General features: G+C 44.1%; 1 protein-coding gene across 1 annotated transcript in view; it reads right to left on the reverse strand.

Moving 5' to 3' along the window:
• Positions 1-27,402, reverse strand: part of APOE (apolipoprotein E) — a 43,869-nt gene that overhangs the window by 14,959 nt on the left and 1,508 nt on the right. The window contains exon 3 of the mRNA XM_033962848.1: positions 13,174-13,324. Within this exon, the coding sequence (XP_033818739.1) occupies positions 13,174-13,324 (151 nt within the window). The remainder of the gene's footprint in view (positions 1-13,173; positions 13,325-27,402) is intronic.

Here is a 27,402-nt window from a genome sequence, read left to right on the forward strand (position 1 = left end):
ACTGACATCGGGGAAGACTTCCAGTCGGCTATGTGCTGCGGCAGTGCAGGCAGGAAATAGAAGACGAGCCTCGTGGCTCAAGCTATATTTGGATGGTAATTTGCTGGCAGATGAGGGCTGGGAGGCAAACGTGGAACACAAAAGGGGGAGGGAGTGCGTTTTTGGACACAAGGCAAGTTGACTGAATTAATACACAGACGCATTATGCTTTTTAGGGCTCTTTTACTAAGTTGTGTGAGGGGCACCAGCATTTAACACAGCGAAAATTGCCTGTGGGATATGCTAAAGTATACTGGCTAGTTTTTGCCATTTGTGCATGATAACCACTGGGCAATTATTTTCTCCTCTTGGTTGGGGCAGTCAATGGCAGAGAGTTGGAGTAGGTCTGGATTTACTTGTCAGTATATGTGCACATTGCCCACTATGCTAACTGGTTAGCAGTTACACGTAATTGGAAGAGCTATGACAGACTGAATTACACATTTTGGTGGACAAATGTTTGTACCACTTTTAAGTATGAGAGAATTAATGCGGAATGTTAGGGTTTATTAATACTTTTAATAGGGTGTGGAGCCCATTGACTGCATTTGTTGCATCGTAATAATTGTCATGTATCTCTTTTTATTAGATTTCCTTACACATCCAGGGGGTGGGGTGGGGGAAGGGAAATGTATTGGGACACAAGGCAGGAACTTGGGAGAGAGGAAGGGAGGGAAAAAGATGCTGTGGTGGGGGAGGGAATGCGTTTTTGGACATAGAAGGCATAAACTTGGGAGTGAGGAAGAGAGGGAAAGAGATGCTGAGGTGCGGGAGGAAATGCGTTTTTGGACACAGAAGGCATGAACTTGGGAGAGAGGAAGGGAGGGAAAGAGATGGTTGTGTACACGGGGAATGGAGGAAAGGAGAATTTTTGGTCATAGGAAGGGAGTGAGGTACAGTTGAGAGAGAGAAATATTGTGGTGGAACGGACAGATTGAAATGGATGCAAAAGGGAGGAATGTTGGACATAGTGATGAAAGGAATGGAGGGAGAAATGTGGCATGGTGCTGGAGAGGAGTGATAGAAGGAGAAATGTTGGGCATGGGACTGGTGGGCAGGGGCGAAAAATGAGAAAGGGATAAATGCTGGACCATGGTAGGAGGACCCAATGGACAGCAACAAGAATTTACAGAAGATGGGAAAGCAGAAAAAAGAAACTGGGACCAACTTTATGGAAAAATAAGTCTCCAGACAACAAAGGTAAAAAACAGAATTTATTGACTAAAATATGTTAGCTTTGAGAAATGTATATAGAAGATGTCTTTGTATTGTGTTCAAAAGAAAAGGAAATGCATTTCTGGTTTTATTTCTACAGTGTTGAAGTACTTGCTGACCCTTGCTGTGGCTGGTGGGGATCCCCAAGCACCGCCAGCAGAGGACCTCCTCTAGAGACGGCCAGAACTCCCCTCCACCAAGCACTGCAGTCGCTGGCAGCATCCATGAGCCACTGAGGTACCAGCATCTGTGACTCAGGGACACTACTACTGCCTGCCAAGCTTGGCAAAAGGGACCCCTGGCCAACTGCAATGGAAGTCCTCAGCTGACAGCTTGAGGGTTCTCATCAGCTGAGTATTTATATTTACATTAGAGGCTCTGGTAGAAACCCGTTTACAAAGTATGTATTCTTCCCAATTAATATTTCCAAATGAATAAAGTGTCTTTGCTTATTTGTAAATGGGTCTCTACCAGAGCCTTTAATTCAGTAGCATAATTAAATGGAATAACTATTTCTGAAGTTTATATGGACGGGCGGGGACGAAGGGGATTCCTCGCAGGGACAGATAGGGACGGAGGGGATTACTCACGGGGACAGGTGGGGATGGAGGGAATCCTCACGGGCACGGGTGCGATTTCTGTCCCCGCGCAACTCTCTAGTCAAAATGAACACTCTCTCCTGGAAGGGTTTAATATTCGAGAAAGCATCAACTCTACAGAAGAACACATCAACAGGCAGGTTTCTCCCATTGAGAGCCTGCGTCTGCTGTGTCTCCTTTCCATCACAGAAAATGGCTTGACATTGAAAGATTATCGCTCTTTGAAGATTCAGTACCTGCAGAGTCCAGTGGAGCCCACACACCTCCCAGCCGCAAAATCACCAAGGAAGTTCTGGATCGCCCAGACAGGGCTGGAGGAGGCAGTTTATCCACCCAATGGACACGACTCTGCCGATCCCCTCTCTGAGGGCTGTCCCACGTCCGATTCCCAGCAACCCATCCCAGGTGCTCTCCTCAGGGATTGCACTTCCCCAGAGACCCCCAGCTCTCTGATTGTCAAATCCGAGCTGCAAGCCGTACGGAGAAAACTCCAGTACTACCATTCTGCTTTCCATTCTATCAGATGCAATTGGAAAGGCAATTGCTGAACTTAACTTGCATAAATGGCTGAATCAAAGCTGAAGCCTTCCCAACTCAGGGCTTTTTCCAGCCCGCCACAAGTCCTTTGCAGGGCAGAGAGAGTTTTTGGAAAATAGTCTGCACCTGACCATCCAACAGGAAAATTCCAATCTTTCTCATTTTCACTCGATGATCTATGACGTCTGAGCTCATATTCAATTAGTAGTGACTGGAGTTTTTCCCTGTCTCTTCTCCTGATGCACCCGCTTTCCAAAACATGCAATCTAAGTGGAGGATACTCAAATGGGAGGGATGAGGCAGACTTCTAAACTGCCATTTGCTGAGAATGAGATAGAGATCGATTTTTAACCAATCACAAGCTTCTCTAAAAGAACTGCAATGTCCTCAGAATCTTCTATCCGTTATAGCTGGAATCTTGAAGTAACTGTTACTTGGTGGTTGCTATGTGGGTGATTAGCTTCACAAAGGGATAGTAGCCTTGAAGAAACCCTCTGGATGAAACATGTCGGCATATTAATCCCTCAGAACCTGACCACTTAAGTTAAGTATTAAATAAATTAAAAATTATTTATAATACAGTGGTGCCTCACACAACGAACTTAATTCGTTCCAGGAGCAAGTTTGTTATGCGAAAAGTTCGTTATGTGAAACGCGTTTTCCCATAACAATACATGTTAAAAAAAATAATTCGTTCTGCAGCATAAAATATGCTAAGATGACATAAAAAAAGATACATTTGTCAAAATGGTGAAAATGGTGGTCTTGCTGAGGCCAAACTCTTTGACGAGGTCACACTGTTTTACCCCACATTCACTCCTTCTAATTATTTCCCGTTTCATTTCAACAGAAATTACCTTCCTGCTTTTTTTAGAAGCCATGATATATAAAAAATATTGAGTTTATCTTAAAAGGACGACTGTATACAGTGAGAGAGGGCAGTTAAGCGCAGTGACTAACGACTGCCTGCAGTGCCTGCGCGGAAGGATGCAATACATCGGCAGCTCGGGCGACTTCGTTGTGTGAAACGAAGTTCGTTGTGTGAAGTTCGTTGTGTGAAACGAAGTTCGTTGTGTGAATCAAGACATGAAGTTCGTTGTGTGCAGCGTTCGTTGTGCGAGGCGTTCGTTATGCGAGGCACCACTGTATTTATAAATTTGAGGATATAACTACATCCCACTAAAAATATAAAAATTTCTGTAAGACACCTGGTGAAGATTAAATGCATAAAGCCAGAATACTCTTGAGTATCTTGGTGGCATTTCTGAGGGTCTAGGTGACTAACATCATATGAGAGGGAGCTTAAGAGGTGGTCTAAGTCGGACTACTCTCGAAGCAGCATAAAAACAAACCTCTGCACAGTTTTTAGTCAGTAATCCATGAGCTTTTATATCTGGATCTTTAGGGACCCCTGAGGAAGACAGCACTGTCAAAACACAGACACTTTGGGTTCTAGATGTATTTTATGTGAATTATTAATTTGTACTTTTAATAAAGCCTGCATCTTGAACATCATCATCTCCACAGAGTTTTTTGTCTTTGCTGGATTTGCATTTTCTGTGGAGCTTTAAAGGGCAATTTCTTGTTTGTGTTGCATTTATTTAATAAGACATTAACTATTTTTTCTGCGACCCTCCAAGTGCCCTATTTTTTCTGCACCCTCACAGTTAAAGTTTAGCATCTTTCCTTTCTCAAAGCTGACACAATCACTATATCGAAAATAAAATCATTTTTCCTACCTTTGTTGTCTGGTGACTTTATTTTTCTATGCTTTTAACTGTTTCCAGGGCCCTCTTGTCCATTGACTGTTTTTCTCTCCATGTTCACTTTCTGCCTTGCATCTATCTTTGGCATTAACTTAACATTCAATTTTTCTGCTTTCTTCTCAAAATCTACTTTTCCATGTCTTCCCTTCCCTTCCCTTCTCTTTCTCCTTCCCTCCCTATTTCCATGGTCTGACATCTCACCTTCCTTTCTCTCCCTCCCTCTTTCCTTCATTTCCCCTGGTCTGGCATCTGTCTCCTTCCTTCCCCATGCCCTAGCATCTCTCTCTCCCCCTCCATGGACTTGGCAACTCTCATTCCTCTCCTCTCCGTTATCTTTCTTCTCCCGTCTTCCTCCAATTGGGTGTAGAAGCATTTCTCTTCCCCCTTCCCTCCCCCATTTTCCTGTGCAGCGGCAGCAGCATTTCTTCCCCCCCCCCACTTTCCAGTGCAGCAGTGGCAGCAGCATTTCTCTTCCCTCCTTCCCTGTGAAGCAGCAGCAGCATTTCTCTTCCCCCTTCCCTGTGCAGCAGCATTTCTCTTCCTTGTTTCTGGCCAGCTCCCTTGCTGAAGTTATTTTTCAGTTCAAAGCTGTGGGCAGCGGTGGCGGCTCCTTGCACCTGCATTGGAAAACTTCTCTCTGATGTTGTGATGTCAGAGAGAAGGCTTCTGACGCAGGTGCGGATCGTGCAAGGAGCCGCAGCTGCCGCCCATGGCTTTGAACTGAAAATTGACTTCAGCAAAGGAGCCAGCCAGACCGTGGGCCAAAAAATAGTACCTGGGGGGCCGCAAGTTTGAGACCACTGTTCTAGAGCATCAAGTCTCTCACCTCTGAGCCGGATCTGTGACTGAAGAAGTATGGTGCCATCTTACTTTGCGCTGTGGCCATGAGTTTGAGGTGGGGCTGCCCCCAGTGCCTCATGATCACCCGAAATGCTTACTGCACTAGGGCCCACTCACCTGGAACTCTAGACTGACAGCTGAAGAAGTCTGCTGAACGTTGGCCACATGCGCCACCATCAGCGCCAAGAGATGACTTTCTGCCCAAAGGAAAATAAGTCAAGCCTCCTAAGCCAAGGGAGAGTGCTTGGTTCTTCTGAGACAATTAACAGAGACCACTGCCATCAATGATCGACCACTTCTGTGGTGAAGGAGTCCAACAGTCCTGAAAAGGACAATGACCATAGTGAGCCTCTCCCAGCCACAAAGGCTGGCATCCTTGGTTACTACAATCCAGGAGATAATACAAATGGAACGCTCTGGCACAGTGATTGAGGATGAAGCCACCAGGTCATACACACTCTGGCCTCCACAGTCCAGGTCAGACTCAGCTCTAAGACATCTCAGTGGGGGACCCAGCGAGAGAGGAAGGCATACTGAAGAGGATGCATGCATGCCTTTGTCTAGGGAACCACATCCAGCTTGGCAATCCTGGAACCCAGAATCTATAGGAGTCCCACACTGAAGGGGCCGCCATCTTCAATATCTCTGAAATCTGTGCCCAGAGCTTCTGTTTCCAAGCCTCGGACAGGTAAACATGGCCCGCTGCCGTATCGACTATTCCAGTGACTGCATGGGCGTCAGATGGCTCTCTTTTTTTTTTGGCTCTGACAGACCTCTATGAGATTTTAGCGCTGACGGATCCTAATACTTTTCCCTCTCTATGTTGAGACGGATCCGTCAGAGCTAAAATCTCATAGAGGTCTGTAAGAGACAGAAACTACGAGCAGCACGGACACAGACCTCAGATTTTTAAGGATGTGCGGTTTTAGAACCGCGAGGTCCGACAGGTCCGCGTTTTACCCCTTCCCTCTTGTGCCCCTTTTGATCCGTCAGGATTTCTGTCTTGCCTATGACCTAGCGAGTCTTCCCTGCTATCTTCCTGCACGGTATCCTCTGGGCATTTCTTTTCCTCTTGTGCCCCTTTCGATCCATCAGGATTTCTGTCTTGCCTATAACCTGGTGAGTCTTCCCCACTATCTTCCTGCACGGTATCCTCTGGGTATACCAGTTCCCAAACCATCGACTCATTGTCGACTGTCGGCTTTCCCCATCTTCCTAGTTTAAAAACTTCTCAATTTCTCTTTTGATGTTTCTTGCAAGCAGCCTCATTCCGTCTCCGCTGAGGTGGAGTCCATCCTTCCTGTATAGCTTGCTCTTCACCCGGAACATCATCCAATTGGTGGAATCCTTCTTCCTCACACCAGTGCATCATCCACACATTGACTGCTTGCAGCTCCGTCTGTCTCTTCTTGTCGGCCCTGGGTACCGGCAGGATCTCTGAGAATGCTACCCTCTGCGATCTAGTCTTCAGCTTCCCTCCTAGCATCCGGAACTGGTCCTTCAATCCTTCTTTGCTGTAATTCCTGTTGCTCACGTTGTTTGTACCACAAGGATCACCACCACTGTATCTTCCTCTTCCACGCTGTTGATGATCCTGTTGATACGGCTCACTATATCTTCTATCTTGGCTCTGGGTAGGCAGGTCACCAGCCGATCTTGTCTTCCTCCCGCTATGTGGCTATCAACTTGTCTGATGATGGAGTCCCCCACAATGATCGTTGTCCTCTCTGTCTTCTCTTGTCTCTCCAGCCGCAGATCCGTGTCCATCTCTCCAGCCGTAGGTCCTTGTCCTCTGCATACTCCCATCTTCCCTCAACTTGGTGCTGGCTTGCATTGGACTCATCTTCCTGTGGGTTCCCACCGCTGGACTCATCTTTCTGGGGGTTCCCACCGCTGGACTCGTCTTTCTGTGGGTTCCCTCCTCTGTTTCTAGGTGTCGCTGATGTGTCACCCATTTCTTCCTTGTGCTTGTCCTCCAGGTGGTCCTTCCTCTCTGTGGGTGTATCTTGGCAGTTCCACTGTTGCTGGTGATTTTCTACGGCCTCCCTGTATGCTTCCTCAATGAACTTCAATAACTCCCGGACTTCTTCCTCAATGGTTTCCTCTGTCTTGGAATTTTCTGCCTCTCTGTCCTCCTCCTCCACTGTTCGAAGTGTTTCTAGTTCCTGTATTCTGCCTTCCAGGAGTCTAACTTGTTTCTTCAGGCTCTCCAGTTCCCTACATTGAGTGCATACATAAGACCGCCTCCCAGAGGGGAGGTAGTCATATATATGTAATGCTTGATGTTATGATATGTACCTGTGTACTTCTCCTGGAATTATTTTTCCTACTATAGAATACATCACTATGTGTCAGAGGGATTTCTGACTCTCCTGTAGCCTGTGAAGAGTCGCTGGCTGTCAAATATACATTTTTACTGTTTAGTACAGTTTTGCACTGTATTTATTTTCTTTCTGTCTTTGCTATAATCTTTACAATATGCTTTCTGCAATTCCAAAGTTCACAACCCCCTTTCTAAACTTTTCTACCACACCTCCCTATGACTAGTATTTGAATAGCTAGTTGGAACGTAAACGGCCTGAACCACCCCATTAAACAGAAGAAAATATTGACTTACGTCTTACAGAAAAATATTGATATTCTTCTATTACAGGAAGCACATCTGAATCCATTTGACTATTCAAAATTAAAATTTGCTTGGGCAGAGATATACGATATCCATTTGCCTGCTGCTTCAAAAAAATGTGGTATCTATAGTTGTTAAAAAAATCCCTACAGCACACCATCCTACAACAAGCATTTGACATTGCGGGCAGATGGGCCATCAGTAAGATTCAAATTGCGGAACATATATTCTCTATACTGACGGTTTATGCCCCCAACACAGATTACAAAGATTTTATCTCTGAACTACGCAATGTCATCCTAGAATAGACTTCTCATCCCATCATAATTGGTGGAGATTTTAATCTACCGCTCGACACGATTCTAGATAGGACATCCTCCTCAAGTTACCGTCCTCCTAATATGTGGTATGCATTGCATGACTTAATCAAAGATTTTGGTTTCATAGACCCTTGGATAACCCTTTATCCTTCAGAGAAAGATTTCTCATATTACTCAGTGCCACATCAAACTTATAGATGAATTGACTTTTTTCTAATCTCTAAATCATTAATGCCGTTTGTTAAGGAAGCCTCCATTTCCCCTATTACTATATAAGATCATGCTCTCATTAGTTTAAACTTTACTCTTAATACCCACTTTTCTACACTACATTGGAGATTTAATTCCTCTTTTCTTTTAGATGAGACTTTTGTGCTCAAGATGAAAAACATCATCTCTGATTTCTTTAACAATAATACCCAATCAGTCACTTTATATAATACCATTTGGGAGGCCTTCAAAGCCAGTCTTAGAGGTGACATCATAAGCTATGCAGCTTGGGGAAAAAAAATCAACCAATTCTGCTGCCAAACAATTAGAATCAGAAATATTTTCTCTTGAACGCCTTCATATACAAACTGGTGACAGGTCTTTATTAACCAATTTAACACAACTTAAATATAAATACAACAAACTCACTAGCTCCTTAGCTTGTCATGATATAATAATTGCAAAATCTGGACATTACGCTTTGGCAAACAAATCAGGTAGATATCTTGCTAACTCAGTCCTCTTCAACCAAACACAGGAGAACCCACTCACTATTCACACACCCATCATCCAAAAATGTCAAACAAAAAAAAAACCTATATGACAACCTAATAGCCTCCAAAGCAGCTAAACTGGACAGACAAATCACCACTCTGTTATCATAGACCACAGACTACAAAACCTTCAAGAAAGATATTAAAAACATACTCTTCAAAAAATACATAAAACCCATCTAGCACGACCAATCCCTACCCAATCCCCTCCAACCCTCTCTATACCCTTAATACACTCTAATGTGCTTCTAACAAAGTCTAAAATGCTTCCAATTTACCCAACACTTATCACCTTAAGATCTCGACTTCTCTTTGGTAATTCTTAGTACCCAACATTTATCAACTTAAGATCTCGACAACTCTCTGGTACTTCTTAAGTAAATATTATGACATCGCTTATGCTATTCCTGCAAACTTTTAATGTAATTCATGATAACTTTGATGTAATCCGCCTTGAACCGCAAGGCATTGGTGGAATAGAAATCACTAATGTAATGTAATGTAAATACTTGGCAGTGAAAAAACAAAAAAACAGAATTGCATCTATTATCTCAAAACATGACGAGGTATTCACAAAAGACTCCAACATATCTTCTGAATTTACAAAATTCTATATCTCTTTTTTCACCCCAGATTGTGGAAACAGAATCTTCACATAAGGAATTCCCCAAAGACCTCCCACACCCTAAAATATCTGAAATACAGGCCCAATCCCTTGAGGAACCGATTAAGATAGATGAGGTCCTGACTGCTATTAAGTCATTAGCATCCCAAAAAACACCTGGGGAAGATGGATATAACGCAGAATTCTATAAAATTTTCACTATGGAACTCTCTTCCCTAAACTGATGGAACTTTTTAATTATCTTAATCAAGGCAACTTTGCAATAGCCCAAGTGATTCTGATCCTCAAACCTGGCAGAGATAACATAAAAGTTGCCAATTATAGATCCATCTCCTTATTAAACTTAGACTGCAAAATCTTAGCTAAAATTCTTGCTACCCGCTTGGAAAATATTTTACTAACTTTAAAATTCACCCGGACCAAGTGGGTTTTATGAAAGGCAGGTACATTAGAGACAATGCGCGTGCTTTTCATGATTTAACTGATGTTGCCGCCTAGCTTAATGTCCCATCTATTGCGCTATTGTTGGACGCGGGGATCCTGTGGGGAGGCCCCTAGGGTCGCGGGGATCCTGCGGGGTTCAATGCATCTCAAGCTGCGAGGCTCGTCTTCTTTTCTTACCTGCCCTGCCGCAGATATTTGGATCTTACAAATAGAAACGGATATGTAGGTTGGATGACAGCGGTTATGTGTGGATCCCTGACGAAACTTCGGTGAAACATGTCGGGTACTACCGCTTAACTTATCGTGAGATACAGACATTTCACCATTACTAAAGATAAGTAATATAAATTACACAAAAAACCAATGAACAAGAAGCTTTATGCTCTAATTTAAATTATGAACAAGTAAAACCAGTGAGGAGTTCATCACATGATTCTCCCCGTTAAAACACCCAGAGTGGGACGGAGGAGTGGTGGTTCTGAGGTCTTAAAGAAAAAGAAAATAAATAAATGAAACATAGGAGTAAGAAGGGGAAGTTGACGTATAGCACATTAGCACCTTAGAAATTTGGGTATAAGTGGACTGTTAATTTTCTATGGTTACATTTTTGCCATCTCTGTGGGTTCCCACAAAACATTAGCATATGCAGATGATCTTCTCATATTTCTCACAAATCCTAACTCCTCTTTGCAGATATTACTGAATCTTGTTTCTCGTTTCTCTGCCATATCTGGTTATCGTATCAACTTGGAAAAATCAGAGGTTATGCCTCTTAACAACAACACCTTCCAATCTGATTTGGGCACAGTTGCTCTAAGATGATCCCCCTCTCATATAAAATATTTGGGTGCTTTGTTTTATAAAGATAGAATCCTCCTTATGTTCGAAAACAAAAATCTTATTAGTCAAAATTCATAAATTAACTTCTACCTGGTTCCCATTTAACCTCTCGTGGTAGGGCTGCATAGAAACCATCAAGATGATAATCACCCTTATTGTTAACTACTATTTAAGCATGTTACCAAGACTGGCTCCAAATAAATTTTATAAAGATGTTGATAAACTTCTCGTGGATTTTATTTGGAATAAAAAATCCGCTCGTATTGCTCTAACGTCTTTAAAAGCTCCTAAACAACAAGGTGAGATGGGCTTCCCTGACTTTTATTCCTATCACTTAGCTGCCATTTTGAGATATGGAACTATGTGGATGTCATCATCACATATATCCTCTCAATTACCTTCATGGTATTGCATTGAAACATATTTAATGTCTCCTATACCCTTGAAATGTATTCCTTACCTATCTAAAACCCAAATTCCTCAACAATTCGCATCTATACATACCACTAGAATTGCTATCATCAAATTGGAAAATAGTTTGCACTCAAACGGTATTAGAACACTCCAAACTCCCGTCTGGTACAACACAGACATTAAGGGCTCCTTTTACTAAGCCGCGTTAGGGCTTTAACGTGCGGAATAGCATGTGCTACATTGCCACGCGCGCTAGACCTTAACGCATTGAGCATTAAGCTGGCGTTAGTTCTAAAAGCATAGCATGCAGTAATTTCCTGCGTGCGCTAAAAACGCTAGCGCACCTTAGAAAAGGAGCTCTAAGATAGGAAACAGGATTATACCATGGTCCCATTGGATGAATCTACAACTCACCTTCCAACTTCACTCTTCTGAATTTTACATATGGCTATAATTAAATCACTACATAACCAAACTTAAATGGCCTCTTGACCCATACACCCCAAAATCTTCTAAAATCACATTAGCATATCAGTTAGCACAATCCCAGGATCATACCATCTCCCTATTCTACAAAGTCTTTATAGATCATAATTTCCCCCTACTCAGAAATCTAGAAAGATTTGGTCAGACTTCTCCTCATGGAATGGTACAGATACCCATTGGTCTGTTCTGTTTATGAAAACTTATAGACCCACTCTATCTAATTTAATGCAATCACTTTATTTCTTCTTTCACAAGGCCTTCTAGACCCCGAGTAAATTACACAGAGCTGGATTATTATCCTCCAATTTTTGTTGCCACTGTCTTTCTGATCTTGGAGACTTCAAACATATCTTCTTCTCAGGTCCCATGATCCAGACTTTTTGGACCTCTATATGGAAGCTTATATGTAAATGTCTTCCTATTTCTTCAGCTCTATCTTTTGATATAATTATATTTAGATCTTTGGTCCTCCCAGATAAGCTGTCAATAGATCAGAAAAAACTGTTTGATATATTAATTGCCTTATCAGTTCATATGATTTTATCTAATTGGAAGTCTGCCAATTTACTTAATACTACATTTTGGTGTGCCAATGTTATGCTAACACATAAATATGAATACTTGGCAACTTCCAACTTACCAATTAGATCTAAAATGGAAAAGATTTGGCTACCTTCAGCTGATGGTTTTGGTGGAATCCAACTGTTCTTGGTATATACTCGTATGTTTATCCTTGTCATAGGGTAAGGATATTTCTCTCTCTATTTTAAAAATGACTCTTTTATATGAATACCTGTGATGTATTTACTGCAAAGATGTTGTTTTCATCTGCAAGACTATATTTCATTGTTGATCTGTTCTACAGTTTCTGTGCATGTTAGAGGATATGATTTTTAATACTGGTTCATACCTCTACATGCCAGTTTTCTTTGGTCACAATGACATCTATACTCATTTATATATTTGTCAATAGATCTGTGTTTTTTCTTTTAGTGCTTGATATGTTATATTGAAACTTTAATAAAAATATTTTAAAATGAAATGGAATTATGAAGACCTAATCATCTTCTACAGTGGGTAGGGGCCTGAATATCTACTGAAAGGCTGAAGATTCATGGAGGCATACTAGTTTTCCAGTGGAGTTATGAAGGAAGACACGAAAGCTCAATCCATTTCTTGGGGATGAAGGTGCTTAACAGGCATGAGCCATTACATTTTGGGGCTAGAGATGGGGAGAGATTTAACTTTACTATCTGACCATTGTAATTTGAGCTGATTAATGTAGAAAAATCTCATATGTAAAGTGCAGTGAGCCTTACCATAGCCATGAAGTTTGCTATATTTGACTTAAATGCTAATTTACCACCCATGGAGGTGTCAAAAAGGCCCAATAGTTAGAGCAGTGGGCTGAAATATAGAAAAGCCAATTTTCAAATCTTACAGATGCTTCTTGTGATCCTTGGAAAATCATTTAACCCTTCATTGTCTCAGGTGTAAACTTTAGGAACCAGGAAATGCTTACTGTACCTGAATGTAGCTCAGGTTGCGTGAACTAAATCCAAAATCCCTCACTAACCCCACAGAAGGTTGAAATCAATGAATCTTGTTATCCTTTTAACCCAAGTATGTAATTATAATTGTATGGGGAGTTTACTTACTCTAGTTCCTTGACAATCTGCGAGTCTGTAATCTTTACTGTCATGGCATCGGCACTCTTTCCCACTTTGGCCACATGTTCAAAAAATGTATTCACAGCTTCTTCCCATTTAGACTTGGGCTCATCCCTGAAGAGGAAGTTGGCCTGACACCCTGGAAAGTGGAACCATGAAAATAAATGGGTAAGCACTGCTATTATTGCCGTATAAAATGTTAAGGAGAAATGCAGTGTGTGGAGGTTATTGTGTCCCAGTTCTGAAAAAGTTCTACATTGACTTCTGAGACAGAGTAAAAGGTTTATGGAAGAAACCTACAGTAACATAATAATATGGTTTCAACTCCTATCTTGGAAAAGCATAGAAGTGATACTGTAGCCAGTACATGCCCTCTAGGTGATGCCATTTTGTAAAACAATAAATATTCTTCTTAATATGATAAAAATCTTAACTCAAACATGCAAACAGAATATCAATTCATCCAATATAAATTAATCAAATACAATTTCTTTTCAACGATCTGCTCGATTGCTGACATTTCTGTTGGTCAACCATGGGATTTTTAGAATACCAGCTCAGTCAATCGATTCAAGCTGGCTGGACTCCTCATTAGTCCCAATGGTTTCTTATCTGTTTCTATTCAGTTAATTGCTTCTACTTAATTTCTTGAATTCATTCTTCTTTATGCTTCATATATTTTATTTATATTCTTTTTTACCACTTTTTAAATTATTTAACCTAGCGGGCTTTCAGGGCAGGAGCGATCTTCCTACGCTCCTGCACTGTGTAGATCGCTAATAGGAAATGGCTGCCATAAGCTCCCGTTATAGTCTCGAGAGACTACGGGAACTCACGGCAGTCATTTCCTATTGGCGATCTACATGGGGCAGGAGCGTAGGAAGCCTATTCCGCCTGTACCTTGCAGTTCTAAGCGGATTGCAGTATAAGATAGCTGGACATTTCCAGGAAGTTACAATTTACAGTAAAAGATTGCTGGACATTTCCAGGAAGTTACAATTTACAGCATAAGATTGCTGGACATTTCCAGGAAGTTGTCATTTAGGGGATGCTTACACAGTAGATGCAGGGGACGCTTATACAGTGGATGCTTATACAGGGGACGCTTATACAGTAAATGCAGGGGCTTGTTTAGTTTTACAATGGGTGTACTGATGTACTGCTCACTGCAATATGTAAGATGCTGCCTTTTCCTAGGCATGTGTGACATGTGGCTTGTTACTAAAAATCATGTTTTTCGTACAGATGGGGGGGGGGGTGCCAAAAATGATGGGCCCCGGGTGTCACATATGCTAGGTACGCCACTGGGTTGATTTTTCATTGTTTGTCTTTACTCTTTAGGTCCTGGATTGTAGGAATCCTTGAAACCATGTGTGTACTTTGCCCTTGATTCCTATTGTATCTAGTATTTGTAGCAGGATGTCGTGGTCTACCAGGTCAAATGCTGCGGTGAGATCTAGTTGTATAATCAGCATTTTTTTGCCTGTGCTGGAGGTGTTGTCTAGCTGTGTCCAGAAGGGAGCCTAATAGTATAACCATGGAAAGTCACTGGTTATCTCTGTAAGCAGTATGAAATATATCTACTTCCTGGGATAATGCAAGACACTTATGACCTTGATTGATCACTGTTGAAAACAGGAGATTGGATTTGATGGACCAGTATGGCAGTTCTTACGTTCTTTCCTCAAAAGCACAAAAGGAGAAATTAGGTTCTTACCTGCTAATTTTCTCTTTTAGACTCTCCAGACCAGTACAGTTCACAGGTGGAGACTGAGACCAAACTTTTGGCTGTAGTACTAATAGTACCTCCCTCTATTTAACCAGCCTGCCAAATAGCCAAGCAGAACTAAGAAGTGCTGCTAATCATTAAACAGTAACAACACTCCGAACAGGAGTAACAACAAACATATAGCAATACTGTTGGAAATTGCATAGAAAAAACCCCTTCAGCAAAATGTCCCCACAGTTCGCCAGCTATGCCAGCTAAGTCAAAGCCGCTATTCTTTTGATCTTCCCTGCCCTAGAAAAATACTAGAACCCGCAGAAAAAGGCATACTCTTCATGCAAATCCCATAAGAACAACAGACAAACAGACAGGGTGGGGAATGTACCGGTCTGGAGAGTCTAAAAGAAAGAAAATTAACAGATAAGAACCTAATTTCTCCTTCTTTAGCATCTCTCCAGACTGGTACAGTTCACTGATGGGACATACCAAAACAGTACCCATCATGGGTGGGACCCCCAAATGCCCACCACCAGAACACGCTCACTGAACACCGCGTCCCAATGCACCTGAACATCCACATGGTAGTGTCGAACAAAAGAATGCAGAGAAGACCAAACTGCCACCTTGCTGATATCCACTGGAGGCACAAGAGAAGGCTCAGCCCAAGAGGCTGCCTGACCCCAAATGGCATGAGCCTTGAGAAAATTCAGAATAGGCTTCTTTTTTGTAGAAGTATGCGGAAGCGATAGTCTCCTTGATCCAGCATGCAATGATAACCTTGGAAGCACCATCCCCCTTACGAGGACCCGCCAAGAGGACAAAAAGATGGTCCGACTTCTGATACCCCTGGGTCCGCTGAACTTAAGAGCAAAGGTCCCAACAGACATCCAACTCGTGCAACTGCCTCTGTTCCAAAGAGCCCTCCTGGCTACCCAAGACCGGGAGGACAAGGAACTGGTTGACATGAAAAGGCAAGACTACCTTAGGCAGAAAGAACAGGCCACAGCACAACCCGCTCCCTAAAAAAACACCAGGAAGGGAGGCCTTCAAGAGAAAACCTGCAACTCAGAAACACGTCTTGCAGAAGTAATGGCTACCAAGAACACTGCCTTGAGAGTAAGATCCTTCAACGAGCAGGAACCCATGGGCTCAAAGGAGGACGCATGAGCATGTACAGGACCAAATTGAGATCCCAGGCTGGAACCGAAGGCCGTACTGGAGACCGAAGCAATTTAGCTACCCTCATAAAGTGAATTACATCTGGAAAAGAAGTTAAACGCTTACATGTAGCAAACCACGAAACGCAGACAAAGCTGCAAGCTGAACCTGGAGAGAAACCAGGCCCCTATCCAGGCATGCAATAAATCCAAGATGTGAGGCAAAGAGGCATGGAAGGAAACCACCCCACGTGCAGCACACCACTCTTCAAAAATATCCCAAACACGCACATAAGCCTGAGAAGTGGAAACCATCTTGGACTCCAAGAGGAGATCACTTTATCTGAATAACCTTTCTTACCTAGGCATTCCAGTTCTAGAGCCAAATGGGACCCAGATCGAACAATGGAATAGGTCCCTGAGTCAGAAGATCGGGCAAGAGGGGCAGTGAAAGAGGATCTGCCACCAGAAAGCATACCATGGGCGCCTGGGCCAGTCTGGAGCCACCAGGATCATGCGGCCAGGGTGCAGAGCAATGTGAAGAAAAACTCTGCCTATCATCGGCCATGGAAGATATACAGGAGGAAACATATACAGGAGGCCCGCCACTGGCCAAGGCTGTACCAGAGCATTCAGCCTCTCGGCCTGCATATCCCTGCGCTGACTAAAGAACCAGGTACTTTGGCATTGACACTCGTGGCCATCAGGTCCATGACCAGCAGACCCCAAGACTGCACAAACAGCTCGAAGGCTGCAGGACCGAGACACCACTCTCCAGGATCTAGCACATGACAACTGAGGAAGTCCACCTGGACATTTTCCACCCCTGCTATGTGGGAAGCCAAAATGTCCAGAAGATGAGACTCTGCCCACACCATGAGCAGAGTAGCCTCCTGCGCCACCAGATGACTCTTCATTTCCACCATAGCATTGTCCAAGAGAACCCAGACTTGCCTGTCAACAACTTCTGGAACACTAGCAATGCCAGCCAAACGGCTCTGGTCTCAAGAACATTGATTGACCAAGACGCCTCCTTCGGAGACCAGCTGCCCTGAGCTGAGCGACCAAGACACTGAGCTCCCCAACCGAGGAGACTGGTGTCCGTTAGAAGAACTGTCCACTGGGGCTGATCCAGACTCACACCCTGCACCAGATTGGAAGACTGCAGCCACCAACGGAGGCTGCAATGAACTAACCCCCGATGAGGTACCTGGGGCAACCACCGCTGAAGCAGAGCATGCTGAAGTGGGTGCATATGAGCTCAGGCCCACCGAACCATGTCCAGGGAAGACGCCATCGACCTCAAGACCTAGAGAAAACCCTGTGCCCGAAGACAATGGGAAGCCATCAGAAGGTGAATCTGTGACTACAACTTGACCACTCGGGCCTCTGGCAAGAAGACCTTCCCCAAGCTGATGTCAAAAAGAACTCCAAGATACACAAGGCACTGAGATGGAGCCATCTGGCTCTTGGACAACCCAGCAATTGCAGGAACTCCACAACCCGAGCCGTAACTCAGGAACTCTCCTGAAAAGACTTTGCTCAGATCAGTCATCCAGATAGGGGTGAACCAGAATGCCTTCTTTGTGCAAGGCCGTGGCCAGACCAAAAGGAAATTCACAAAACTGATAGTGCCATCCCAAGATCGCAAATTGAAACACAGAAACATGATGGCAGATAAAGGCCAAATGGCACATCTAGTCTGCCCATCCGCAGTAACCATTATCTCTTTCTCTCTCCGAGTGATCCCACATGCCTATCCCAGGCCCTTTTCAATTCAGACACAGTCTCTATTTCCACCACCTCTTCTGGGAGATTGTTCCATGCATCTATCACCCTTTCTGTAAAAAAGTATTTCCTTAGATTACTCCAGAGCCTATCAACTCTTAACTTTATCCTATGCCCTCTCATTGCAGAGTTTCCTTTCAAATTAAAGAGACTCGACTCATGCGCATTTACTTTACATAGGAGAGAACACACCAGAAATGAACAATAACGTAGAGTCTCTATGGGCCAAAATACCAGGAACAAATGGAACGGATACAAATATCGGCATCTACTACTGACCTCCAGGGCAGTCCAAAGAGACTGATGGAGAAATGATGGATGAGATTAAACACAAATGCAAAGGAGGCAACGCAGTTATCATGGGTGACTTCAACTATCCGGGGATAGACTGGAATCTAGGCATCTCCGGCTGCGCTAGGGAGACCAAGTTCATGGATGCTGTAGGCGATTGCTTCCTGGACCAACTTGTCAAGGAAAATATAAGAGGAAATGCAATTCTGGACTTAATTCTAAATGGACTTCAAGAACCGGCACAAGGTTTAGAAGTAGAAGGGATGCTGGGAAACAGTGATCAAAATATGATCCACTTCAACTTGGACACGGGAACAAAAAATCCATCCAGAATGACGGCCACAACATTGAACATCTGAAAAGGGAAATACGAAGGGATGAGAGTCATGGTGGGGAAGATTAGGAAGAGGATAAACACTGTAAAAACACTAGAGCAAGCATGGTCCCTTTTTAATGACACAGTCACCGAGGCGCAAAGTCTATATACACAGCGTATCAACAAAGGTTCAAAGAGGAAAAAGAACAAGGAACTGGCATGGCTCACTGTAGTGGTGAAGGAAGCAATTAGAGACAACAAGACTTCATTTAAGGAATGGAAAAGGACAAAAACGGATGAAAATTGGAAAAAGCACAAACATCAAAGCAAGTGCCTTAAGGCAGTGAGAGGGACCAAAAGAGATTATGAGGAAAAAATAGTCAAGGAGGCAAAAAATTTTAAGCCATTCTTTCAATATGTTAAAGGGAAACGACCCGCGAAGGAAGTAGTGAGGCTGTTAGATGACCATGGAATAAAGGGAGTACTAAAGGAGGAAAAAGCCATTGCTGACAAACTGAACACTTTTTTTTCATCTGTGTTTACCAAAGAGTATATCTCCAATATACCACAAGCTGACAGGCTATACACAGGAAACGAAGACGGGAAATTGACACTATTGACGGTCAGTCTAGAAGAGGTATGCAGGCAGATTAATAGGGTTAAAAACGATAAATCCCCTGACCAGACAGCATCCACCCGAGGGTAATCAAGGAACTGAAAGGGGATATAGCTGAACTGCTCAACTAATAGCCAATCTGTCGATTAAATCAGGAAGGATTCCGGAAGACTGGAAAGTGGCAAATGTTACGCCAATCTTCAAGAAAGTTTCGAGGGGAGATCTGGGAAACTACAGACCAGTGAGTCTGACTTCAGTACTGGGAAAGATGGTAGAGGCGCTGATAAAGGACCACATCATTGGGACCACATCATTGATCACCTTGACGGACACAATCTGATGAGGACCAGCCAGCATGGCTTCAGCAAAGGAAGATCTTGCTTGACAAACTTACTGCACTTCTTCAAAGGCGTAAACAAGCAGATAGACAAGGGTGACCCGGTCGACATTGTATATCTGGATTTTCAGAAGGCATTTGACAAGGTCCCGCATGAATGACTACTTCATAAAATTGTGAGCCATGGAATCAAAGGTGATATACTCATGTGGATTAAAAACTGGTTGGCAGATAGGAAACAGAGAGTATGGGGTAAATGGACAATACTCGGACTGGAAAAGCATCATGAGTGGAGTGCCATAGGGTTCAGTGCTCGGGCACATGCTCTTCAACATATTTATAAATGACCTGTAAATTGGTACTACGAGTGAGGTGTTTAATTTGCGGACGATACAAAGTTATTCAGAATAGTGAGGACACAGAAAGATTGCGAAGACCTGCAACGAGACAAACACACTCAAGGAATGGGCTGTGAAATGGCAAATGAGGTTCAATGTGGATAAGTGCAAAGTGATGCACATTAGTAACAAAAATCTTATACACGAATTCAGGATGTCCAGTGCAGTACTCAGAGAGACCCCCAGGAAAGAGACTTGGGAGTACTGGTAGACAAGTCAATGAAGCCGTCCATGCAGTGTGCAGTGGCAGCGAAAAGGGCAAACAGAATGCTAGGAATGATTAAGAAGGGGGATCACAAACAGATCAGAGAAGGCTATCATGCTGAGCCATAGTGCGCCCCCACCTGGAATACTGTGTCCAACATTGGTCACCGCACATGAAAAAGGACATAGTACTACTCTAAAGGATCCAGAGAAGAGTGACAAAAATGGTTAAGGGACTTGAAGAGTTGCTGTACAGTGAGAGGCTAGAGAAACTAGGCCTCTTCTCCCTTGAAAAGAGGAGACAGAGGGGACATGATCGAAACATTCAAGATAATGAAGGGAATAGTCTTAGTAGAGAAAGAGATTTGTTCACCCTCTCTCCAAGGTGGAGAGAATGAGAGGGCACTCTCTAAAGTTAAAAAGGGATAGATTCCGTACAAACGTAAAGAAGTTCTTCTTCACCCAGAGAGTGGTAGAAATCTGGAACGCTCTTCCGGAGGCTGTTATAGGGGAAAGCACCCTCCAGGGATTCAAGACAAGGTTAGACAAGTTCCTGCTGAACCAGAATGTACGCAGGTAAGGCTACAAATAGGGCACTGATCTTTGACATAAGGCCACCGCGTGAGTAGACTGCTAGGCACGATGGACCACTGGTCTGACCCAGCAGCGGCAATTCTTATATTCTTATTAGAGAATGACACGGTGGATGATACCCGTGGCTAGCCGTGAGTAGCTGTGGAGGGGGAAAAGCTGTGGAGGGGGAGTAGCTGTGGAGCGGTGCAAGGCCTTGTCCCTGCAGTTAAGGGAGGAAACGCACACGGTCAACTCCTTCCTTCCTACCTCCCCGAATCTACCTCCCTCCCCCTTACCTTTGTGGTGCATTTTAAGGTTTGAGACTTGTTGAAAGCCACGAGTGTACATGCAGTCGCATGCGTGTGTGGGCAGAAGCTTTTCCTCTGACATCGGAGGAGAAGCTTCTGCCCACACACGTATGCGATTGCATGAACACTCCCCCGGCGGCTTTCAACCTGCTACTCAAACCTTAAAACGCACTGTGAAGGTAAGGGGGAGAGAGGAAGCTGCACGGACCGCATGAGGGCAGTGAGGTGGCGAGAGGGAAGGGCGAATGCTACAGGGATGGGGCGGAGAAGGGGACAGATTTTTTCCCCGTGTCATTCTCTAGTTCTTATGTCTCTTTCATATCTCCCTTCTCCCGCCTTTCCTCCAAAGTATACAGATTGAAATCTTTAAGTCTGTCACCATACACCTTATGATGAAGACAACATACCATTTTAGTAGCCTTCCTTTGGACCGACTCCATCCTTTTTATATCTTTTTGAAGTTGTGGCCTCCAAAATTGTACACAATATTCTAAATGAGGTCTCACCAAAGTCTTATACAGGGGTATCAATACCTCCTTTTTCCTACTAGCCATACCTGTCCATATGCAATCTAGCATCCTTCTAGCTTTCGCTGTCACCTTTTCAACCTGTTCAATGCGAAGGAACAGCTGATGGGAAGCGCAAATTGGAACATGCAAGTATGTCTTCATCAGATCGAGAGAGGTCAGGAATTCCCCTGGCTGAATCACCAGAATGACCGATCTCAGGGTCTCCATGCATAAAGACGGAACTCGCAGAGCCCTGTTGACCGCCTTCAGATCCAAGATGAGCCAAAAGGTTCCCTCTTTCTTGGGCACCATGAAGTAAATCGAATACCTGCCTGTGCCACACTCCTGCGAAGGCACTGCCACCACTGCTTTGAGATCTGGCAAGTGTTGAAGTGTCTGGGGAAAGGCACACTTCTTCCATGCCACTTGACAAGGAGAAGCAAGAAAGGAATGATGACTTGGTATATAAAGCCAAGTCTTAGATTAGATCTTGCAAGGAGCGGGAAACTCCAGAGCATAGCCATCCCAAATCACCTCCAGGACCCACTGATCCATCATGATTGCAACCGAGTGCCAAGGGAGGTACCGGCAAGTAGTCATTGGGTGGGACGGGCGGTGGAGGAATCATGTCACCCCAAAGGACTGCATGCACTGAAAGAAATGGCCTTGGGTAGTCCTAGAGCCCGGAAAAGCAGCCCCTCAACCAGGGCGATATCTGTGGAAATCTGTGCAAATGCTCCCGAACAATGCCACCCCATACAGGCGCAAATTCAATTTCCTTATGATATCACTGGGGTAATACTAGTTAGAAACTAGAGGAAGTCAGAAAAATGCTAGAGTCCAAACAAGTCAAACTGACCTCACATTCAGATTAGTAGCCAAACCTCAGGATTGTAACCACCACATTTAAAGTCACTCAGAGGTATGAAACTCTTCAAGGAGGGAGCCGCGCCCCCCTAGTGGTGAACCAGAGTTTACTTTCCAGTCATTGCAACTCTGTTGGTGCTGGTTACGCTCCAAGGTTGATTACAAAAAATAAATAAATAAATATCGTTACAGTCTTTCAAACACTCGTGTGAAGATTCTTTGTTTCTTTTTTATCTTTTCAAACGAACATCGCTCTGTGAATAAGTAAAGTGTAGCTTGATAACTTAGCTTGTGACAGGTTCGGGGTTATTTATTTATTTTTTGTAATCAACCTTGGAGCGTAACCAGCACCAACAGAGTTGCAATGACTGGAAAGTAAACTCTGGTTCACCACTAGGGGGGCGCGGCTCCCTCCTTGAAGAGTTTCATATCTCTGAGTGACTTTAAATGTGGTGGTTACAATCCTGAGGTTTGGCTACTAATCTGAATGTGAGGTCAGTTTGACTTGTTTGGACCCCATACAGGCGGGCAGGCACGATCTTCAGGAAAACGGGGCACCTTAGAGTCTGTCAAGGTCTACACCAATTTGTCTAAATCCTCTCCAAATAAAAAGACCTCCAAAGCCACAGGGTCCAATGAGCGGCCACCCCAAGAGCCATGGACTTGGCCAACACCCACATCAGAGAAATAAGAGGTACCCATCTCAATTTTGGCTACTTCCTGATCCACCAAGGACCAGTCATCAGACTCACAGTCAAGGTCATGCTTGGCCCACCGAAAACAAGCCTGAGCCACTAGAGCGCTACACATAGTTGCCTGGACTGCAAGGACACTGCCATCAAAATTCTGCTTAAGAAGGGACTCTTAACTATCCTCCTCGGAATCCCGTAAGACTGAGCCGCCCTTAATAGGCACTGTATGCTACTTTGCGATGGCCAAGAACACCACTGGTAACTTCAAGGTATCCCTATCCCCGTTTGGGATGGGATACAGGCGAGCCATAGAGTGTGCCAATTGAAAGGACACTTCTGGTGCTTTCCACTATGCAAGGAAAATATCCCAAATATCTTGATGCAAAGCAAAAGAGTGGGATGCATCCATCCACTGAAGCAGAGGGTTCATGATGAGTGAGGGCTCCTTTGCATCTTCCTCAAAACGCAACACAGAGGAGATCTGAAGAATAAGCTCCTAGAGCTCTTCCCGCTGAAAAACACGCACCACCAATGCATTCTTGCCAGCAGATGGACCCCCCTCCCCCCCAATGGTCCTGGAGGTCTCCGAAAAGGTCCAGGTCCTCATTAAGAGAAAACTGCTCCTCATAACCAAAATCATTGTCCCAAGAGACTCTCGGCTGTTTGGACAAGAGAGGAGGAGGCGAGATGAAACCGGCACTGGGGGGGGGCCGAACTGGAGAGGACGCAGATGTAAACCTCCCTCTCCCAAGATGGAAGCAGGATCACTGACCACATGAAAATAAACCTTGCACAAGGCTAAAACAAAATCAGAGGAAAAAATCTCTGGTGGCTCAATGGAACTCAATGCCAAAGCAGTCGACCCAGCAAAAACCTGACCCTGTCTTGCCAATACAGGGGGAAGGTCACCTGAGGCTGCAGATAAAACGGAGGTGCTTCTCACAAAACTGGAGCACAGCCCGCTGAAAAAGAAGCCCCCGAAGCCTGTAGCGGCTGAGAGGCCTAAAGCACCCCAACCACTAGATCAGGCAAGCCGGCACCAGCTAACCTTATTTCCCTGTCAGAGGCTGGGGGAATGGGAATCCCTATGTGGACGGTGACCTGCTTCCCGGGCTTCCCCACTGTCAGCTGCTGGCGTGCGAGGCACTCGTGAAGGGGATCCCTGGATGCCGGCACCTGAGGCCAATGAGGATTTCCCTTCATGGTGGTCGGCACACCACCATGAAGACACAGGCCGGCCATATCAACCTTGTGTCTGGAGAACAATGAGTACTTTTTCTTTTTAAAAGTGCTCATTGCACAATACGTGACCTAGCTGTAAGAAAAGTCCAGTTAACAATAAAAATGCAATAACAGTCAATGGAAGGATCCCTTCAGACAGGCACTGCCTCAGGATTTTTTTTTTTCCAGAATAGACTCCACTGGCTCTCTATGCCATATGCCTTGTCGGTATCGGTGGCAGGCTTACAGCTGAGGTACCTATACATAATTTTGGGAGAGGTGGAGGAAAGGGGGAAGGGACTTAACTCATGACCCATTGAATGTGACACCCCTGAGGTCGGACATACCCCAAACAGGGTCCCCCAAGCTCAGTCCGGCACAAGAACGAGGACAAGGTGCACAAATTCCAACAGCTCTACCAAAGGGAGACTGGCACAGCTCACTTACCACCTGCTGGAGACTAAGAACAGACTGATTAGATAGAGGGAGGTACAGCTATTAGTACTACAGCCAAAAGTTTGATCTCAGTCTCCACCTGCTGGTCATGGTGAGCTATTACCCATCAATGAACTGTACCGGTCTGGAGAGATACTAAAGAAGTCTTATTTACCTTTCTTCAGAGATTAAAACAGATATCACATTCTGAAGCTGAGATCCCTTCATCTCATGCTCTGGGAACCCATCTGAGAGTCTCTACTCTGCAGCCCTGTAGTTGCAGGCACCACATTTTCACCTTCTCCTGAAGATAGTAGCCAAAAATTCCAGTGAGGCCTTGGCATTATGGGAAGGAGGCAGCAATGTGGGATGATGAAAGAAAGGGTAGCATGGCTGTGGTGTTTTGGTCAGGGCTGAGGTATTTTATAAACAATGCCATGGTCCAGGACCATAGGTCAGTGGTACTGCAATGATCCAGTGCACTGTAGGATACAGTGGATAGCAGGAAAGGAGGTGGAGGCCTCAACAGCACAAGAGAAAGGAGATTTCTCCTACAGTGATGGTTCCAGAAAAGTGGGGCCTAGAACCAAAGGAAGAGATAGGAGAAATGCTTCGAAGTCTGAAGCAGGTCAATTGTGATTATGGCAGATGGTTTATGGTTCATTAATGTTTGATAAACTGTTAATAAACATGCCAGAACAGTTTACAATCAATAAAACATTTAAAAGAAAAAAAAAAAGTACACCAGTTTTTCATCTAAAGACCTAATCATTCATAGTCAATAATTCAGAAACAGGTCAATAAAATATCCTACATTTAACAATAACACACTCAACCAAGAAACACATTGGTTCACTTACAATGTAAATTTCATGTCCACATTACTGTATGAAAATCTTTTTTATTCAATGAATAGTTAATCACTTGAACTTGTTGCCAGAGGATATGATAGCAACGGGTAGGGTATATGGATTTAAAAAAGGTTTGGTTCCTGGAAGAAAAGTCTGTTACTGAGATAGACATTGAGGAAGCCACTGCTTGCCCTGAGATTGGTAGCATGGAATATTGCTACTATTTTTCTATCAGTACTTGTGGCCAGTGTTGGAAGCAGGATATTGGCTAGATGGACCATTGGTCTGACACAGTATGGCTATTTTTATTTCTTAAGTTATTGGAAAGCGTAAAGACTCTAATATGCTTTTAAAAGGGCCCTAAATCTTTTATGAATGGGAAAGCATTCAAAAGAGTTGGTGCAATAAAACAAGAAAGTGCTAGAATGTACACATGTAGCATTATCTAGCAAGTATGTCCCATATGTGGTGATTCGGTGTAGGATGGGTTGGAGTGGGCATCAATGGGAACTCCACTACCTTGGCCAGACTTTACGCTAGATATCCTGCAAACAAAGGGATGGTTGGATTGGCTGGAATGAGCTTGGACAGCAACTTCAGCATTTGGAACCTAGGACAATACCAGATTTTACAGTCTATGGCCCATAAATATCAAAGCGACATGTTAATTTAATCATGTACAGTATTTTTAAATGGGTATAACTTATGGGCAGACTGGATGGACCGTTCAAGTCTTTATCTGCCATCATTTACTATGTTAGATACAAAGGGATATTAGTTATGAATTGCCTTGTGTCTCAGAACTAGAATTTTAAATAGTATTCTATTCTGAATGGGGAACCAGAGGTACTTCATAAATATTGGTTTCACAGATTCAAGTCAGCATGCATGGCACAGAAGATGAATGGGTACTGTTTTGTGTTTAAGATTATTTTGGGAGAGTCAGGCTGGTGGTGGGGGAGTGCAGAGAGCAGGGACCCTTATTTTGGATGGGAAGTGTTATGTCTTAATCTGTACCTAGAACAGGCCTTCCAATGATAAAGGAGAGCCCTCGTCTAGATGGGCGGCTGTAACACAGGGATGGAGGGCCCGCGTTGCCTCCCATGGAGACGAGCGCACCGCGCGAGTGGGCGGGTTTAGGAGGGCAGGAGGCAGCTTAGCAGTAGGAGAGTTTTTCCCGCCGCGGGGCTGCCTCCTGATAGGCAAAGTGCGGGGCTAACGGCCAGGCGGAGCTTATAAAGCCGGGACCTCGGAGGACTCGGCATCTTCCTGGGTCCTCCGAGGCGGTTTTTTCCTGCCCACCCTCCCACTTCCTTTTTGTCTGGTTCGGTAGGTTGCCAAGTTTGGGTTGGCGGTTATCCCGAGCTACGATATGGTGGAGCTCATCAGGAGATGAGCGGGGGGCCGGCAGGGAGCCGTGCCTGGGTTTGGGTGTCTCTGGTTAAAGGGGCATGTTGGGACATGCCACCCCCAGACCCTTGCTGGCATGGCAGGGTCGGGAGCCAAATATCATTGGTAATGGTTTAAGGTGTAGCTCGGGAAACTGCTTTTGTTATGTGAGTGTGTTAAATTAATTGTATGTTAATAAACAGAGCTGCGGCTATTTATCCATAAGCAGAGTGTGGTTTGGTTATTGGTGGGGAGTTTGTGTGTGGGTGGGGGTATGGGAGGGAGAGTGGGCCAATACATATCCCACTGTTATTAATGAATATAGCATTTGAACAGAGAGCATAGAGGATAATGGGGTGATTGAGGCCCATAGAGGAATGTCGGGGGGAAAGGGAAAAATGTAAAGATTTATATCCATTCCTAAACACATCGCTGGACCAAAAATTTAACAGCCAATCATTTCCTGACTACTATTAGTTATTCTTCACTGAAACTGTCTGCGTTTTGTACTGTCATGAACATAACATTTGCATGGACAT

This window comes from Geotrypetes seraphini, chromosome 11, assembly GCF_902459505.1.
Source record: "Geotrypetes seraphini chromosome 11, aGeoSer1.1, whole genome shotgun sequence".
NCBI classification, from domain to species: domain Eukaryota; kingdom Metazoa; phylum Chordata; class Amphibia; order Gymnophiona; family Dermophiidae; genus Geotrypetes; species Geotrypetes seraphini.